Genomic DNA, 20,486 nt, shown 5'->3' on the forward strand with positions numbered 1-20,486 from the left:
TTTAGGAACAAAATTACTCTACAGTTGTTGGGTTATAAGAAAGCCCAATATTGTAGTTTTTTGCCACCTCTACATTTTTAGCGTCAAGTTAGGCCCGTCATGTCTGGATGGTGATGATGACGCATGAAGATGACATCAACGTTGACAGCTGACAATGAAACCAGGGTGGCAAGGTCATTGTCAATACCCATTGACATCAACATCTGCGTCATCCATCTAAGGAGTCCTTAAAACTCATTGGCATTCACATTGATGGCCTCAACGACGATCGTCGAGAAGCCTGCTCAGAGAATGTTGGACAATCATTCTCAGTTTATCATGAAATCTCTCTTTGTGATTCCCCCTCCTGTCCAAAGAACATCAGACACATTTTCAAAGAGACTATTGCCCACCCCTTGACGCTGGTATTGCCTGTTGCTATTTCTCTCTTTCTCGCTAGATAGGTGGTCACCATTGTTTGATATTTTCTCAAATGTCTAGAATCTTGTGCATAAAACATGACATTTTGAAACAAAAAGGACCAATAACATACACATCCTAAACTCATCGTCCAATGATGACAAAACACCTCCGCATCCATTCACACATGATGTCCCATCAGTGTCGTCATCGCCATTGTCATCTTGGAAGCCATCTACGCCAATGTTCAATGCCATAAATGGCACTAACTGTCATCATCACCATTGTCACATGCTCATGACATTGAGGCATGATGGATGGATAACATGTGATCTTATTTCTTTCCATTCTGATATTTCTATATTCCATTTCTGATCATATTTGTAAAAAAATTATTTTGGCACATTGCATCATTCAGTTAGCACAAAAAAATTACAAGTGACAACACCTTGCCTATTAGTTTTTTCCATGCATTGTTTTCAGGTATTTAGGATAGTCCACCTGAAGCAAATCCACTTGAACTAGAACACGACCCTCAAGAAATGATAGAGATGGTTTGTATGGCTGAGGATGACTTCACAACTAAAAATCATTTGATGCATGACACTCGAGAAGAAAAAATTAATTATCACTCATTTTATTTGTCTAACTGACTATCCAGGGGTTATTGTTGACAATAAAGGGTTTAAGGAAATAAGTCGTTATGACATTCACTCACCCTTGGATCTGCCTTAGTCAAAGTCAATAAATGCTTCCATAAATAGGCTTTCAACAAGACTAAATGGTCTGTCAAAGTGGCAACTTATTGACTTATCCTCAGTGTCTTTGACTGTTAATGTGAGAACTATAGCTAACAATTATGGTCTACGAGGCATAAAAATTCATTAGGTTGACAAGTACTGGAAAATGCTTACCATTCACGACCTTGTCATTAAGCATGATGGTGAAAACGTGAGTGTGATTGTGGTATAGGAATTGAATGAGTTGAGGTTTTAGGCTAAGGTTTGTATCATTCATTTTAAATTTATATATTATCTCCAACCACATAATATATTATAAAATTTTATCGGAGGTTACAACCATTACACCAGATATTGCATCGAGCACTTCATATCCAAAAGACATCACATGTACTGATAGAAATACAATTGTCTGATAAGACAATCACACATTCCATATGTCATCCTGTATTCATTAATAAAATATATTCATTATAAATCACATGCAAAACCTTATGACTAAGTCCATGAAAACATGATCCAACTTAGTGAATTATGATGAGATCATAAAATGAAGTATGCTAGTTTTTCAGCTTGTGTTCTAAATATTCCTACTTGAAGGATAATTGAAAAGGACATCAAAATATTCAGAGAGAATAAAGATATCCCAGATGATAGTTGACCATACCCTAAAACTTACTACGAGCATGAAGCTCGTGGAGAACTAAACATATACGATAATCAATGATATTTATATATTATACTCCTTTATATATTCCTTGTGGATATGGATAATTAGAAAGTCATTATACTCCTTTATATATTCAAGAACACGAGCTGAAGCTTGGACCCCGCATACTAAACCTCGACCAATCAGATGGGATAAATTAGTCCTCCATTATTTGATCTATATGTGGATATGGATAATTAATTAGGTTGACTGATAAAAATTCATGGGCCACTAGAGTTGTTAACTAGATTAAGACTACCTATAGGGTCACATGCAAATGGTATTTTGGATGTCGGAGTATATAATTAAAGTTTAGGGTTTATAAAAATACCTTATAAGACCATCCCTCTTCTCCCTTCGCTCTTTGGTTCACCTCCATTCTCTATGTTATCTAAGCAATGTAAAGACCACTGGATAAAAATATGGCCCATCAAGATGAAATCGGAGATTTGACATGTCGAATATCACGTGGACACATCTAGAGGCTAGACATATGAACAACTCAACATATTTCTTGAGAAACTAAGAAATTTGAGATTTGATGTGCGCTAAGGTGGTTATATCATCAGGTTTTACTGATTTGTTACGATTCCATTTTAAGTTCCCATCCCAAACGCGGCCCCAAAACAATTGTGTGTGATTCAAGTCTTAATTGAAGTATCCACATGTCTTAAAATTGGTGTCCTCCAATAGATGTGGACATCTTTACAAAGATGGAGATAATGGTGTGTATGTAGCTGATGTTCATGACATAGTTGATACTAAATAAAACATTCAAGCTAATCAATTTTTAACAAAATTGGCAAATATTTTGGGTAATGTTGTGACCCACTTTCTAACCCTTGTCACACCAATCCATGTATCAACCCTTCATTGATGACAGTATTTGAAGATTTTTATGGATCTCAACATAGTCAACCACTGGAAAATTGCACTCAAATATCCTACCAGGTGGAAGAAAACACACAACACGTTCCAAGCTACAATTGTGAAGAAATAGGTTGTTGAATGAATTATGTGGTATATCCTCAACATAGTTGCAAAGTAATAGATATTATTTGGTCTTAAAGCATGGACAGTAGTATACCAATAGATAACTGAATTGATTCATATGAATTGGAGTATACATAAATGTCAATCATATTGAGTTATATGAGTGTCACATCATTTGGCCCTAACATTCATATAATTGACATTTAGGGGGCCCCGAAGTCATAAACTAGACTGATACACAGGCCTAACGGTTCACACACAAGATCTATCCGTGTTGGTAGATATACATAAATTATGAGGGGTTTTATGAGAAGTCCACTTTTTAAAGTAAGAATAATTAAGAGGGTACGCATTTTAGGTCACATGACAACTAGATCTAGGCTTGGGGCTCCTATATCTAGATCTTCATGAAGGATTAAAGAATTTGAAAAGGGTATCCATCATTCAAGAAATTGTGTGGATACATCTAGAGGTCAGATACATAAATGGATTGAAGGTATTCTTCCTAGGACTAAAGTGAGAGTGGAATTAATTCCACATAAGGTGATGTGATCATCTTAAGTTGTACGGATCAATAATGAATCTTCATTAATCTGCATAAAACATAAGATTAGATAGTCAATCAGAGCCCCAGAACCGAACAAGAAGAACACCAATGTTTCTTGAGGATTTTGTCAAAATCCTATGTCCATTCTGCAATGCAACCCAACTTCTTATTTGATCTAAACATGTGACTGTAACAAAGATTCTCATCTTGGTGTGAAATCACCTGTATAGCTTGTTAGTTTGAATGAATGATCAAACCACTTTATTAGACATGAGAAAGTTTACATTTACAAAAGTTCTATAAGTCTGAGATTCATGTGACAATATGAAGGTGAAGCTACAAAGTACACAAACATTCTCTTGTTGGAAGAGGCTATAACTATTATTATTGTGTTGGATATCGTTCACAAGAGAGCATCTCTTAATTTGAGCATGAAAAATGATGCAATATCCTTTCTTTGATGGCTCCTCCCAAGCGCTGAAAGTGATGAAGAAGATTTTGTTGCATGTGATTGATGAGACAATTGACAAGGCTGTTAAACTACTAGAGGATGGTGTGTAGATTTATTTCCCTTTGTTTTTCCTTTATCTTTAGCATGGAACTAATATTCATCATCGGGCATATGTGCACAATTCTCATAAAATTCATGCTATTTCTCCATTAGAGGAGTTAGTGTGTACGTTGGTTCCACATTCTAGGAGGATGGTCAGACACAATTCATTTAGCAGAGCCATGTCTATGCACTCATGTTTCCATCTCTTGTATCATTTGGATGAGATTTCTTGGTTGTGTTTGATGAGCACCTAATTTGAGCATTTATTTTCCGCAGAACTAGCGGTTGTGATATTCAAACAATCATGACTAAATGCATGCAGAATGGAGCTTTTGGTCACTAGAAGTGTTGGTTTTGGCGTGAGAAAAACAACATTTAAGAGTCATTGAGTATGATGATGGGAAGATGAATCAGATGACGACAAGTTGTATGCAGTGAGCACATTTTCAAAGGATGAATCGTTTACATATTAATATGTTATTCTTTCATTAAGAGAGTATTCCACGCACCTTGTGATGGAAATATATGTGGCCGTCAAGCCAATCACACATTCCACATCTCGTTCCATGTTCAATAATAGAACATATTCATTATAGTGCACGTGTGATACTTATAATGAAGAAATAGAATATCACTATCTAGCCTCACTCATATGATGAGTATGGCCGGTCCCATAGCCATTAGTGTGGAGACACTAAGAATAGACAGTGGGTGCTCTTTAGTAGAAAGAGTTCACTGAATTGATCCATACGAATCCCTGAATGGTATTATACCAAACTGTCAATCAGGTCGATTCACGTCACGGTTGTGTAAGTGGTCCTTAGACCTGAGACACCAAAGACGTCTTGTGGATGGACGGTTGTACTTTGACTATGGCCAATGAGTCTCTAATCATGGGATTCCAAACGATCTAAGTTTGGGTATATCAAGAAGTTCACGAAGATGATTGAGTGGTCAATATGGGATTGTCCTCCCTCAATATAATATGTGATAGCTCAAGGAAGACGATGCGATGAAGTCCTTGGCCAAGGTAGTGAAATATCAGAGACGAGTTCTCCAATGATTTCCAAATGCATCAGTACTAACTCGGATGACCGATTAGGATTTGACAGTTGACCATACCCTAAGTCGTCCAAGGAGCATCAAGTGGATGAGGGATTATACATACATGGTAACCGATGATGAACAGGTTCCATGAGTGAGTCGATACACACTCCTTTGTATCTTCTAGGACACGAGGTGTAGCTTGGCACCCCACGTGTTGGAGACTCGACCTATCGATTGGGTTAAATCGATCTCACATTAATTAATCAATATGATGTAATAGTTCATTAATTTGGAAGGCCAATAAAGGTTATTGGGCCGCTGGAGTCGTTAACTAGACTGATACATGGGCCTAGAGGGTCACACGCGAATGGTCTTTTGGACGTTGGAAGATATACTTAAGTTTTGGGGGGTTTTATGAAAAATACCCACTTTGCATAAATAGGGGAAGGCCCTGAAAGAAATTCACCCAGGCCAGAATTGTTCAGGGCCTTCCCCTTCTTCTCCACTCTCCCCACACCCCCTCTCCATGCCCGATGCGATAGAAACGGCACGACGCCAACGGAGGTAGAACGGGGCTTGTCAAGGAGAAGTAGGAAATCCGACATGTCGAGGATCACGTGGATACATCTGGAGGCCGCACACGTTGGCAGCTTGACTTATCTCACTCCGGGGTCCAAGAAATCATGGATGCGATCCATGTAAAGGTACTCATTTTAATGGTTTTGTTGATGTCGTTCGATTCGTTCAAGTCTTCCGCTGCGTATCTTTTTCATTTATTCATCCATGTCAAGGCCTCTAGAACCCAACACCTTGCACAATGTTTGATCTAAAAATCACTTGTGATGACTGAGAACTGATGGACCATCGTAGGCCCCAACAAAACATTGGAAAAACTATTAAGAAATTTGGCTGTAAATGTAGTATTTATCCAGTGCTTGTCAACTTTTCTATTTAAATTTGTATTGGAATATGTCTCTCCATTTTTGTCGTTGTGTATCTGTTGATCCATATCCAGATCTCTCTCACTTTCTATCTTTAATTTTACATTAATTATTCATTTTACAATGTTCATCATTATGTGTTTTATCATATGTATTTCTACTCTTACATATTGTGATTAAAAAATTCCAAGTGGTACCTCCTCAATTGTATAATGGTTATTTCCATAAATTGTGACTGGATATGATAAATGTTATCAAATATTATTAGGGCTTGAGTTATTTAGTACATAATATAGATCATCAAAATATAACGGTATTACGCTTATAAGGTTTAATGATACTGTACTAATGTTATTTTTTTAGTGACTTAAAAAATGTTTAGAAGTACTATTGGTTAAGCTGAACAATTAAATAAGAACAATTAATATTCATCATGAATTATTCTACATTGTCCTACATAATAACCCTTTCTCATATAATCATTGGCAAATTATTATATCATTAGCAAATTACTATTGGTTGAGTTATTTTTGCCACTTGCCACTATAACCTAAAGCCATGAGAGTACTCCCAAAAGGTATTTTAACATAGTAAATTCAAGAGTAGAATTTAATAAAAATATAATACATATTATTTCATTTGTTAAAAAAATATGTTCTGTTTAATTAAATTCAATACTTACAACTTTTTAACATAAAACATATTGGAAATTTTCAAAAAAAAACATATCAATCTAAGTTTACTATTTTATTACCTTCTCCTTGTATATTCAAACCCCGATTACCTTACGCATTGTGAGGGAAATTTTATGAATATCGTTGTGTAAGTTAGAGCCTCAAAATGATATATCCTCATCTAAATTATGGTTTATTGTAGTGCATCATGGAATTTGAATTTAAAATATCTCATTTGTGATATTTCCCATTAAAATCATTTTTGAGGAAGGCATTTATGCCGTATGTCAACCCCAGACATGTCATAGACACATGACAACTATTGATGCCTAATTGAACATTAATTATTGAAGGGTATTTTTATAGTTTAATCCAAAATTTAGTGGCTCAGTTCCAAAAGGAATAGGTTGTAACTAGTGTTTGATAGTCCTAGTCTGGTCTTAACATTTAGTAAAGATTCAAACCTTACCTAAAGTTTGTTCTTATTGGTCCATGTCCTGTTGTGGTCTAGTCTGATTGACTAGTCAATGTAAATGTAGAAAAGTCATGTGGATGGTTATGTTGACTTTTCTGTCTAAATCTGTATTTGAATATGTTATTACACCTCTCCATTTTTGTATCCATGGATCTTCTGATCCATACCCAGCTCTCTCTCACTTATTATCTCTAATTGAACATTCATTATTTATTTTATATTTTGCATCATTATATAATTAACTGATATTTATTTTTACTCTTACAAATTCTGATTAAAATTCCCTAATAGTACCTCAATTCTAGAATTTTATTTTCATCAATTATGACTGGATATGTTAAAGGCTATTAAATAAATATTATAAATTGAACTATTTAGTACGTAGTATAGGCCATCAAAATACAGTGATATTATGCTCTTAAGTTTACTAATAATGACTTAAAGATGTTTATAAATGCTATTGTTAAGGAGCAACATTAAATAATAATTTACTCATGAACTATTTTGTCTTATCCTTTATAATATCCTATTCTCATATATTAATTAGTGCATCACAGGGCATAAAAATTTCTCATTGTTACCAATGTATTTTGGGGACTATAAATATATGAATCCAATTTAATTCTCTAAATGATGTTGGGTTTTGTGCCTTGGTTCATCCATGGAAACCATGATTTCCATGATGCAGAAGCGTGTGAATCAATTCTCAATCCTTCTATAAAACAATGCATCAAATGTACCTTTTGGGGAACTTATTCCACCCTTGACATGCTCGCTTTGAGATTGTTCTGAAGCCGTTCACGTGCCACGCCTCTAGAAGTATCCACGCGGTCACGTTGGCCTTGGATCTCCAGTTCTTCTTCTCCAACTCTCCTTGAAGACACTCTCCTTGGTTGAGTAGAGATGAGATGAGAGTTGAGAAAGGGGGAATCTCAATTCTGGATGGCCTAGGTTCTTGAAATGAGTGCCCCTTTCTTATTTATATTTTACTTAAGTTTTTCTCAAAAACCCCATAAGTAAAACATATTCACCAATGCCCTTATGATCTTATGTGTGTGACCCTCTATTCCCATGTATCATTCTAGTTAATAACTTTAGTGGCCCGATAAAAATTATTGACCAACATATAGATTATATTTAACTATATCAACATATAGATTAATTAACTAAGGATCGATTTAACCCAATTGATAGGTTAAGTTTGCAGCCTGTGGGGTGTCAAGGTACATCTCATGCTCTAGAAGATACCAAGTATTGTTTGAACTCTCTCATGGAACCTTTACTGCCATCAATTACCATATATGTATAATCCACCATCGGTGTGAGACTCTCGAACAACTTAGGGTATTGTTAATCGTCAAACCCTAATCTGTCATTTGACTAGTACTGATGCGCAAGGGGGATCATTGGAGAACGCCTTCACCAATATCCTCACTATTGTGGCCAGAGATTTTCTGCATCGTCTTCCTTGAGTCAATCTTCTCTTATACCGAGGGCAGGCTATCCGGTATTGACCACTCAATCACCTCTGTGAGCTTCTCACTACATCCGGGTTATGACTTGTTTGAATCGTATGATTAGAGGCTTCTCACTACATCACAAGATGTCATTTTTGTCTCGGGTTAGTGGATCACTTATACAACCATGACATGAATCAAACTGATTGACACTTAGGTATAATACCATTCAGGGATTCATACGGATCAATTCAGTAAACTCTTTCTCCAAAGAGCACCCACTATATGTCCTTAGTGTTGCCACACTAATAGCCACATGATCATCAAAACTTATCATATAAGTATGATCAGCTAGTGTTATTCTACCGGTATAATTTGATGTCCATCTCAATTATCCATAGAATTGGAATATTTAGAATGCATGTTCAAAGACCACTGATCTATGTATTATGATCTCATAATAATTCACTATATCATTGCACGTATTCTTGGACTTTATTATAAACATCACACTGGAATAATAAATAACCTAATATTTTTATTCAATGAACTTAAATTAACATGGTGGTATGATTGGCTTAACGACCACATAATATCCGTCAAATGATTCATTGAAAACAGTGTCATAACATCAAATTCAAGAAAAAAATGTTCTTTTATACATGATTTTGCCACTTTTTTTTCAGTTTGCACATGCGTTATTTATCATTTAAGAATAAAAGAGAAAATTATAATATATATATATATGTGTGTGTATGTATTTTTATGCATTTGATTGATTTTTGTGAATATTCTCGCTTGAATCTTTGGAGTCAAGTCAATTTTTCTCACATCTTCTTAGAGTCTTATTTGCAATTCAGGACCTAGGTAAATTCAATGGTAATTATTGATGCAAATGGGACAAATAGAGAATCTTAAACCATGTCCTAGGCCAGAATAAGAAACCCAAGCCAGGGCCTAGACTATAAAAGAGGCCTGATGCATAATAAGTTCATTCATTCTTGAAGCCCATTTAAGCCCTTTTAAAACATTGGTTAAATAAAAGCAATAATTTTCCAGTAACCCTAATTTTTTTTGGAACTTCTAATCTATAATCCAAAATACTAAGGATGTAGATCAAGAACAGGAAAAAAATATATAATAGCCCTCAAAACCTTGGGAATTAAATCCAAGTATGGGAGAGTAAGGACACGTTTATTTCATATGGCACTTTTATTTTGTTGGTGGCCTAGTGCATAAAATTTATTTGATCAATTATTTTTGTAAAAAAGTGTGGGAGAGAGATTTGAATTTTGATAAAGATTATCAGATAAAAAGTATCACTCAACCCAAGGGGAAGGTGACAATGAGATGTATGTGGCATTTGTTCTTTTTCTTTTGTATTTCCTCACCATTTGTATTAGGTAAGCCTTTTAGAGGATAGCCTAGATGATAAGCTTTTGAATGCCAAAACCACATCAAACATTTTGATATGAACCCAAGTTATGATGATAAGACACTACAAATCCAAAATTTTGACAGTCTTGGTCTGGTCCTAGTTTTTATTAAAGACCTAAACCTTACCTATAGTTGTTTGGTTTTAGTGTGATCTTGTTTGGTGCCTGTTCGTTCGCTGTCCAGCCTTGTTGACTATTCAATATAAATTTAGAAAAGTCATTTTGATGGTTTTATTAACCATCAATGTAAGCAGATTTAGAACTACGGGTAATTAATGTGCCTTGTCCTACCTTTTTCCACTCACTCTCTCTTTACATCCCTCTCTAGGTCTTTCTCCTTCCATCTCTATTTGTTCATGGAGAACTACCAAGGGTGAAAAAAACAGGAAGAAATGCCTGAAAGAGGAAGAGATTGCAATGTGTTCATACAACCCACCTATGAAGAAGTACTCATTGTTGTCCAACGGCCGCCACCAATGGTCAGATTGTCTCAATGTAAGATGAGCTTGATATGAACCTTTCTATCAAGCTTGTCGCTACCTTTCAGCCCAATTACACCATCATCATGGGGCCCATAAACAACCCACTGCCAACACTCAGCCCAAATTCGTCATCTGCAAAACCATGTTGAATTCTCGTGTAGGGATGGTGGATTAGGGAGCATGAGCTAAGCAGGTTCAGAAATCTGGAGAGGGGAGAGGGAGGGCCAGTGTGATGTGGATAGCGGGGATGACTTTTAGAAATGTACTAGACACGGGCCACTAGATACGGCTCGAGAATCACCTTTTGCATTAGGCGAGCCTTCTAGAGGATAGTCTAGATGACAAGCTCTTAATAGCAAGAATAGACCGGAACCGGAGCAAAGTTTAGTTAAGGTTTAGGTCCTTGCTAAAAATCCCAACTGGACCAGGACCATCAAACCCTAATTACACCATCATCATGACCCCCACAAACAGCCCATTGTAAACGCCCTGTCCAAATTCAACCTCACATCCACCATTGGCATTCCTCCACAGCCAGAAACCTTCGTCATCAGCAATACCATGTTGATTCCTCTCTCGGAGATAGGAGGTGCATCGGGAGGCAGGTAGCGTAATCGGGGATGACTTTTATAGTTCTACTAAAAAAATATAAAATTAAATATTTAAAACTTCCCTTCTTGTCCTAGTCTAGTTTGACCCTCGGACCTAATCCTGCCTGACTAACCAGTCCGGTCGGATCGTGCCGGTCTGCCCGTCCCCAGTCCTAAATGACTTTTACAGTCTTAGTTCGACTATAGTTCAGGGACGATTTTTTCATCCCAGAATGGAAAAAAATTTCCAGTCCGAGGACCACCAGAATTTTGGGATGAAAATTCGTCTCGAGGACCACCAGAAGGAACAGTTTTTGTCCCGTGGGACAAAAAACCATCCATCTGGAGGTCTCGTACGATGGACGAACGGGTGTGGAAGAAAAACTGCCGGATTCACATCTGACGGTTGAGATCTCACCACGTGGCCTCGCTATGACAATTTGCACCAAGGTCCCTGTATTTTTTCGTGCGTGCAAAGTGACGCCGCTCAGAATTAATTGTACATATGTCCATTTGCATTCTCTCTCCTCCATATTTCCCGTAAAAAACTTAGAATAATCTATATTAATATATTAAAAATATAAAATGGGTTTTTTTCGTCGGGGATGAATTCCGGGATGAAAATTCATCTCGGGAGGACTGGACGGGACGAAAAACAGTCCTCGTATGATTGGACGGGACGGCTTTTTTAGCGGTGGATGAAAAACCGTCCCGTCCTTCGTCCCTGAACTTACTCTGTACGTCGGTCAGGATGAAATCCGTCCGGTCCCTTCCATCGTCCACCTCCGGGACGATCCGGAACTATACTAGTGCTCGACACGGCTCGGGAATCAAGGGTGGGGCCCACCGGAGGCAGCCACCTCCAGTCCTCCACTAGATGAGTGTAGCTCCTGATCCACATATTTAAGCGGGTCCCCACCCTCACGTTTTCAGTTGGTCTCTTCTCCTCTTTCTTTCCTCGTTTCTTTCTTCGGCCACACGATCCAACGATTTCGAAATCCAGACGATGGGCAGCCTGCGATCGCATAAAAGGAAAAGCCGCTCGATCTCTCCTGCCTCGCAATCCTTCCAGCGGAGGAGAATTTCTATTCATTAGAGCGATGTCGAGCTGTAGATCCGTCTCTCACTTCCTCCGCGCTTCCCCGAAGGCCTCTGGATCGGTGGATTTGCCTGGTTCGGGCTTGAGATCTCGCGGTTTGTTCTCTGGAGCTGTTCTGAAGCCTTGCTCGCTGTTGGCGAGCTCTGCGGGGCAGTTGCGCGAGTGTAAGCCGATGGCGTCGAATTCCGCTGTTGTTCGCGCGAGTTCGCGGAAGCTGGAGAATGTTGAGGAGCTTATTGACTCCGTCGAGACGTTTATTCTCGATTGCGATGGTATCTTCCTTGATGTGTCTCTGTTTTTCTCTCCGTGCTCGCCTTGTTCTTTGTTTTTTCGATTTTTGTATCTCGTTTCGTGCGCGGAGAAATGTCAATTGTGCAATTTTTCCCGGAAGGAAATTTACTTGTTGAGTTATTTTTGGCCGTTTTTTCGTAGGAGTCGTGTGTAAAGGAAATGCACTCATTGATTGTGCATTTTTTCGGTTAGGAAATTTACTTGTTGAGTTATTTTTCGCCCTTTTTTTCCGTAGGAGTCGTGTGTAAAGGAAATGCACTCATTGATTCTACATTTTTTCGGTTAGGAAATTTACTTGTTGAGTTATTTTTGGCCGTTTTTTCGTTGGAGTCGTGTGGAAAGGAGATACACTCATTGATTATGCAATTTTTTCGGGAAGAAAATTTACTTGTTGAGTAATTTTTGGCCGTTTTTTTCGTAGGAGTCGTGTGGAAAGGAGATAAACTCATCGACGGAGTCCCCGAGACGCTCGACATGTTGCGAGCAAAGGTGAGCATTTGGAGTTCCCTTTATGGATTTAGTTCTTCTTTTATTTCTGTAAAAATTGTTTCTTTGATGTTAAAGTTGGTGAGAATTTCTTTGAAAACTTTCAATTTTGTAGGGCAAGCGGCTCGTGTTTGTGACAAACAACTCAACGAAGTCCAGAAAACAGTATGGAAAAAAGTTTGAGACGCTCGGCCTCAATGTCACTGAAGTGAGTCATCAATTCTGATGTATTTGAGCCCTCTTTTCTAGCTGATGCGCTCTGACGCGTAGTTTTTTTTAAAAAACTATTGCAGGAGGAGATTTTTGCGTCTTCCTTCGCTGCGGCTGCCTACCTTGAATCTATTAACTTCCCAAAAGACAAAAAGGCAAGTTTTAGGAAACTAAACACTATCTACTACACTTCCATATGCCTCGCCAATGTGAACATCTTACTCACTAATGGGCCTGAATATTTCTAATTTGTATCATAATTGGTTTTTTGTAGCATTATTAGGGGGTAGCCGTATTTGTCTTTTTTTTCTGTCTCTTCGGGATATTGATAATCTCCGTTGCTTTTGTAAAACCAATATATTCTATGGCTATGGTTTTATAGATGATCTTTCATTGATTTGTTTACGGATTATGCTATGATATCGATTATCAATATTCTCCGTAAAAGTTTGCTTATTGGATCTTGAAGAGCGTTGCTTTTTCTTAGAGTAGCCTTTTTCTTGCATTTTTTAGTGTGGTTTCTGGATTGTTGTTTCCGGGAGTTTTCTTTGCCTGTACCAATGACATCCGAGTGGAGAGAAATAACTTTTCCTTCCATGGCATTCCAGATTTATGTCATTGGCGAGGATGGCATTTTGAAGGAGCTGGAGCTGGCTGGCTTTCAGTATTTTGGAGGCCCGGTACGTTTATCTTTGATACTATTGAGGAAAAATAATCAACTCATGGATGTTTAAAATTATTGAAGGAAGATTGCCTTTTTGAGGAACAGTTTTGTCTGCTGGTTACTGCATTTATTTGATTCGGTTTTGCACCGATAATATCGTTCATGCTCAGATATGAAAATGCGTATCAATGATGATTTTTATCCTTGGAATTGAGGTTGATTGACGAGTTGTGGCCCTGAAATATGGAAAATGAGAGAGCTAGACTTCTAGATCTCAGAGACTCGCAAATTCTTTCGTGTAGAATTATATTTTAATTCTGAGTCACTAAAATTTGATGTTATTACTTCCAGGCAGATGGTGAGAAAAAAATAGAGCTGAAGCCCGGATTCATGATGCACCACGATGAAAACGTAATATCCTCATTCATTTTCACTAATTTCCATTCACGCCTTGGGGTCAGTGTCAGGGCGATTGATCAAAGAGATCTATCGAAAGGATCGATCATAGATCAGACACGATTGATCGATTCCTTTTGATAGGATCCATTTTTTAGGTAATCGGGATTAAGATCAATCCTAGATTGATCATGATTTTAGTTGATCATGCTTGATCAATTAAGAAATTAAAAAATCATTGTTGAAGGGGAAGAATAGCAGGCTGATGGATTGAACAGTCTTCATGATCTCGATCCGGAACAGTCAATCAATAGACTTGGTTGATCCGATCACTGTAAACTGGTCCTTTCCTATGGCCGAAGCCCGCTATGCATGCTTGTCTCCTAAATTTTCTTGGACTACTTTTTCTGTGTGTAGGTCGGTGCAGTTGTGGTGGGTTTTGACAGGCACTTCAACTACTACAAAGTCCAGTAAGTTGTTCCTGCCTTCTGATTATGATTAAGTAAAATAAACAATCTTTATAATCATAAAAATTCAATAATTTGGTAGCTAAGTAGCCATCCTTCTTTACTAGGTACGGAACTCTGTGTATACGCGAAAATCCCGGTTGTCTCTTCATTGCCACGAACCGGGATGCGGTGACTCACCTGACAGATGCTCAAGAATGGGCAGGTTTGCTCTAGATTCTTATCCCGAATCGATATTTTTAATTATTTTAATTATCAAAACTTATTGTTAAAAAAATTATTTATCAATCAAGGCGGAGGCTCCATGGTGGGTGCGCTCTGTGGCTCGACTCAGAAGGAGCCTATTGTAGTCGGAAAGCCATCGACTTTCATGATGGACTACTTGGCCAACAAGTGAGAATTTAATTTTTAAAAATCCCATTTCTGAATTTTAAAATGATCATACATCTACATTATTAAAAATTTTAATGGAATTTTTACGTTCTTTCCAGGTTTGGGATCACCAAGTCTCAGATATGCATGGTGGGCGACAGGCTCGACACTGACATCTTGTTTGGCCAAAACGGTGGCTGCAGAACCCTTCTTGTCCTCTCAGGTAATCTTTACAAACAGTAAATAATTTTTATTAGCGCAAACTTTAGTCTAATATCTAAAATATTTGAGAAAAGAGAAGGTAGGTTTGTAAGTGATCTGTTTATATTTTTCAGGGGTGACCACCCTTGAAAGGCTTGAGAGTCCAAACAACTCCATCCAGCCTGACTTCTACACCAACCAGCTGTCCGATCTTCTCGCCGTCAAAGCCGCCGCCGTCTGAGGAAAATTGTGTTAAGAAAATGCGCAATTGACGATTCCTGTATGGTCAGCTGCCATCATTCTTTACCTTTTTCTAATGTTTTAAGATGGCACTGTTCATATCATTTGTCACCGCTGCCGATCAATACTAGTTCCATCTCCTTCAGTTTTTATTTATCAATCTATTTGTCTGGCCATCCGTCCGTCCATTCATCCATCTATCCACACACACACACACACACACACACACACACACACATATATATGTGTGTATCTTGTTAGCTATCTATTTATGAATTTAACAATGTATCTATCAGTCTACAATCTATTTCCCTATAAATACCTCCACCATTCAAATAAGATATTTATTGATAAATATATCCGTTTCTTTATCTTACTTAGACATATATCTACTTACATGTGTACCAATTTATCTGTCTCACCAACCAGTTACTTATCAATATGTATCTGTATATGTCTATTTGTCTACATATCTCTATCTAGATGCCTTCATATACGCGTCGGTCTATCCATCAATCTGTTTGTCTTTCCATCCATCTATCCACACACACACACACATTTTTATGAATTTAACTATGTATCTATCAGCCAACAATCTATTTCCCTATAAGTATCTCCACCGTTCAAATCAGCTATCTATCAATAAATCTATCTGTTTCTTTATCTTACTTATAAATCTATCTATTTATATATTAACCAATTTATTTATCTCACCAATCATTTACTTATCATTCTGCTTCTGTATGTGCCTAGTTAGCTACATATCTCTATCTTCATAAACACATCATTTTTTCTTCGTGCCTATCTGGATAACTCCAGCTATATATCTTGATAACTCTAGTGATAGACTGATCTAGGAGAACTGGATTGTAGGTGATAGAGAGAGAGAGAGAGAATATATATAAGATATGGGTAGTTTTGTCCTGTCTGGCATCTCGAGTTTTCACATTGTCCCTCATCCTGTAAGGATGAACGTGATGTTGGAACATCTCCATGGTGAGGATCAGTTAATTGTGAATTTTTGTGCGATGTGCGATGTGGCAGAACTATTTGAACCTTACATCACAGTGCCTACGGAGAAGCCATACTGCACAATACATCTGAAAAATATTCTGGCGGTAAATCACTTGTTATTTGCTGGTTTTGTCGATCCATCATCTTGATCCCCAAAATCTGTGTACCTTTGAAGAATTATATCTCAAGTTAATCGACATTTCTCTATGTCAATGTTTGATGATGAACAATCCAATTTCAGGCCATTTCAAGATATATTGAAGTTCAATGAGGAAAAAATTAAAGTTAAATATAATCATTCCCTTGAATGAGTGTGGTGCGCTGCGCGAATTTCTGCTCAAAAATTGCACTGCAATGACACACAGGGTCTGGTGGAGTCTAAATTTTCCCCAAATGGTGCAAAATTTTCTCTGCACCCTACATACATCTTATGGCCCACTAATTATGAATAATAGCAAGAATTTCCCTGACTGAAAAAATGAAATTTCCAAAGTCCGAAAGTTTATTCCCTTGATTCCCTCAAGGTTGCCTATTATTCTGACTGGTTTTGGACATCAGCCTTAATGGTATCTGGCATTTGAGAAGTATCCTGTTAATGTATATTGGATATCTTTCTGTATATCCAATAAAAATACCTGATACTGGTTAGAATTCCATTAGTTTAGTAAATATTGGATACCTTTCTGGATAGTGCTCCCCTTTGGACTCAACAGAATTTCAATATAGGATGTTGCATAGTGGATACTGATAACATAATCCAATATTTGAGAGTGTTAAGGATAATGATATCATAATTAGTCTAAAGGCACCCCCAATTGTAAGATATTAATTTTTAAATAACTCATAATAAACTCATCCATGACTTAAGAATTTTGAAATATAATTAAAACTATTTTTAATTTATCATCAGCTATGACATTTTTACTTGATAAATAGATCATAAAAAATGACCTGGAATTTTAAATCATGAAAAAATATTGGTATTTTTTATTTTGATACATTGATACATTATTAAGCAGTTTGAAGTCTTAGATGTTACCTTCTGTGTTAGTACATTGTTAGTTAAATTAATCAAGTAATTACACAATTGGAATATCTCAATAATTTAATAATTAATATGGTATTTTAGTATCTAAATGTTTTCAATAATACCACATGTATTATTACGTTACTTTATGAATTTCTCTAATAGTCCGTAATAGTGATATATTATCGGATAAATAACCACAACAAAGTGATTCATGTGTAAACCATTTCGAAAAAGAATTAAGCTATTTTAAAAAAATAATGCATCATGTTTGAAAAAACCCAATATACCCTCATGCATCATTTTGTTGTTGGTTGAATTAATCCAAGGAGTGCCCATTGGTAATATTTTTAAACATTCAAATTGTAGCGCATAATAATTCATGAATTATTAATTTATAAAAAATAAATGTTTTCTTATTAGTAATATTATATGATTAATTCAAAGTCTTTCAAAATATCTTATACCTTAATATGTTGCCAGTTAAATTAATCAAACTAGTGACAATGGTATAATGTTTTGTAATAAATAACTCATAAAATGATTTCTAAATTGATACTTTTAATCATCAAAAAATTAATTAAGAAATAGTAAATTATCAATATCACCTCATAGCTTAGTCTGCTTTCTAAATCTAGTCAATGATTTTACAATAGTAATATATTATTTCATAAAGAGCACATAAAAGATCACGATCTGAAACTTTAAAAAAATAATTAAAAATGTTTTTAAAAGTAATAAATTAATCAAGTCTTTCAAAGTTTTCAGTAGTACCTTATGCATTTATATGTAAGTTCTTAAGTTATCCAATGAGTGAAAGAATGCAATATATTTTTCAAGTTGTTTAATTCAATTATTCAACTTAATAAGAAATAAAAATTAAGCTTTAAGGGCATTTTTAGCACAATGTTTTAATGTGTGTTTGTTTAATGTTCAAAGTGATGCATCCCTCAATATGGGTTTTGATCAAAGCACAATAGGCCCTCCGTCAAGTAGTTGACTGATTGTATGTGAAGGTAAAATAAGAGCCTTAGATGTATGAAAAGGCTACTTAGTTTGGCCATACACTGAACTAGTCAAATTATGTATTTAGGACTTGTATTTTTATGACATGAAGATAAATATAGTTTTTACCACTGTTCAGGTATTTTTGTGAATTTATCTTCATTTGATTTGTTGAATAACTTGTTAAAAATCCTTATTACTACCTCTGAGTATTTAAGGCTGAATTTGTTAATGATTTAATGAAAATTAATTATATGAAGATATATTATCCAATGGTAATATCTTTATTTAAATGATGTGGTTAACATATATAAAATTTTAATATTATTTTAAATCTCAAGTCCTTGGCATAACTGTTAGTTTTTGTTCTTAACTCTTGAAAGGTAATTTGAATTGATGAAAAAATTTTAGTTATAAAAAATAAAACCAAAATGATGATTATTTTATATTGCTTAATCATACTCAATGAATATGACTGTTGGACTTTTGACAGATTACCACAATGCCCTTTCGGATTTCCAAGTCCATATATGCAGTCCAAAAGCTAGAGAGATATCTCAATTCTTTGAAGATATCATTTGTTTCTAACATCAATCCAAGTCCTTAGAACTTGAAATCGTGGTTTTTGGTGTAGGGTATTTCAAGATTTAAAGAAAAGAAGGCTGACATCCGAACTTCGCACATCCTAGACCCTGTGATAAATTCATAATTTTTAGCATAATTTTTATAATGATTTTGAGATTTTTTTTCAACATATGAATTGTTGTAACATCCATAAAAAACCAAAGAAATTTGAATCGCATCTTTTGGTTGAGTTTGGAAGAGTTTCTGGGGTTTAAAGTTGGACATATAGGAATCGAGCAGTATACAAAGGATGTTGAAAGATTGATCTTTGGAGATTTATCTGCTTTGTTTTTTAATACTTTGTGTGAGATAACAGTTGTGCGAAATTGTGTTTAAAAAATGTTAAAGGTGGAATCATTGCATTTGGTGAAGGATTGAAAAAGATCAAAGGTTAAATGTGAATCATTGCACTTTAAGCATCAAAGGTCAAATGAGAATCAAGAATTTCATCCAAAGAAAAATGTGGAGGAGAAGAGGACTGAAGAAACAAGGACCACAAACAAGGAGATATTACTGAAGGGAAGTCATATTTATAATTATGAATCTTTGTCTCTGAATTAATAAAATTTTGACATAAAAGTATTCTTGTTGAAATACTTAAAATTATCTTGAATACTATTTTAAGTAGCCATCAATGCTAATTGTTGTTGAGGAGAATACATTATTCAGAAATATATTGTTATTGCTAGATCTTTGTGATCACTCAGGTTAAGGCTTTGGGGGCCATAAGAAGAAGTCTTTGGGGGCCAAGTTGAAGTATATTAAGCAATGTCATTCCATGGAAGCCTTCAAGGGTCGTGGACGATAAAGCTTCATCGACTTTTTCTGTTTTCTTGGTAATCATTGTTCAGCCCTATTTCTGAGTAATTTTCTTGGGGGGCATTCACACGAACCTGTTTAGGGCACATCATCACCTCAGGACGGATACCCCCAAACAACATTAAGGATTAGCCTAAGCTGTCTTAAAAAACACGGTCTCCCATTTCCCCCACCTCATTTCTTAGGTAGAAAAATCCTAGGCTAATTAAAAATAAAAATATAATATAAATAGAGAACCTAATTCATCCCCCCCCTCTTAGGCTATTCCTTGGCCACCAAAACTAACAAAAAATAAAACAAATCAGTCAGTACTTTAATTACCAACATAATATTGTAAAATATAGTATTTACAACTATTTTTTAAACTTATGTATAATAAATTTAAAATAATTTCTTAAGTTTCTAAAAATGGAGTTATTTATTTATTTCTGATTAATTGAATAAGTAATTCATTAAAAACTGTGGTGGATCACAAGTTGTTTAAAATATATTCTATACTGTCAAGTCATCAATTATTTTTATGACTCA

The 20,486-nt window shown here is 35.9% G+C and overlaps 1 protein-coding gene across 1 annotated transcript; it reads left to right on the forward strand.

Moving 5' to 3' along the window:
* The first annotated feature begins 12,004 nt into the window (after window positions 1-12,004).
* On the forward strand, window positions 12,005-15,629 carry LOC144704395 (phosphoglycolate phosphatase 1A, chloroplastic-like). Its single transcript, XM_078576810.1, has 11 exons — window positions 12,005-12,414; window positions 12,855-12,922; window positions 13,035-13,127; window positions 13,213-13,284; window positions 13,738-13,809; window positions 14,145-14,204; window positions 14,607-14,659; window positions 14,764-14,861; window positions 14,950-15,049; window positions 15,148-15,251; window positions 15,364-15,629. The coding sequence occupies exons 1-11, from the start codon at window positions 12,144-12,146 to the stop codon at window positions 15,468-15,470; spliced, it is 1,098 nt and encodes a 365-aa protein (XP_078432936.1). The 5' UTR covers window positions 12,005-12,143; the 3' UTR covers window positions 15,471-15,629.
* Window positions 15,630-20,486: the final 4,857 nt, after the last annotated feature.

Source organism: Wolffia australiana, chromosome 6 (assembly GCF_029677425.1).
Source record: "Wolffia australiana isolate 7733 chromosome 6, ASM2967742v1".
Classification (NCBI taxonomy): Eukaryota; Viridiplantae; Streptophyta; class Magnoliopsida; order Alismatales; family Araceae; genus Wolffia; species Wolffia australiana.

Excerpts from the sequence above, each read along its gene's own strand:
- LOC144704395 (XM_078576810.1), top strand. The coding sequence starts at position 12,144 with ATGTCGAGCTGTAGATCCGTCTCTCACTTCCTCCGCGCTTCCCCGAAG. Across the intron at positions 14,660-14,763 it reads TTCAACTACTACAAAGTCCA|GTACGGAACTCTGTGTATAC; the intron begins GTAAGTTGTTCC and ends CTTCTTTACTAG. Across the intron at positions 15,252-15,363 it reads AACCCTTCTTGTCCTCTCAG|GGGTGACCACCCTTGAAAGG; the intron begins GTAATCTTTACA and ends TATATTTTTCAG.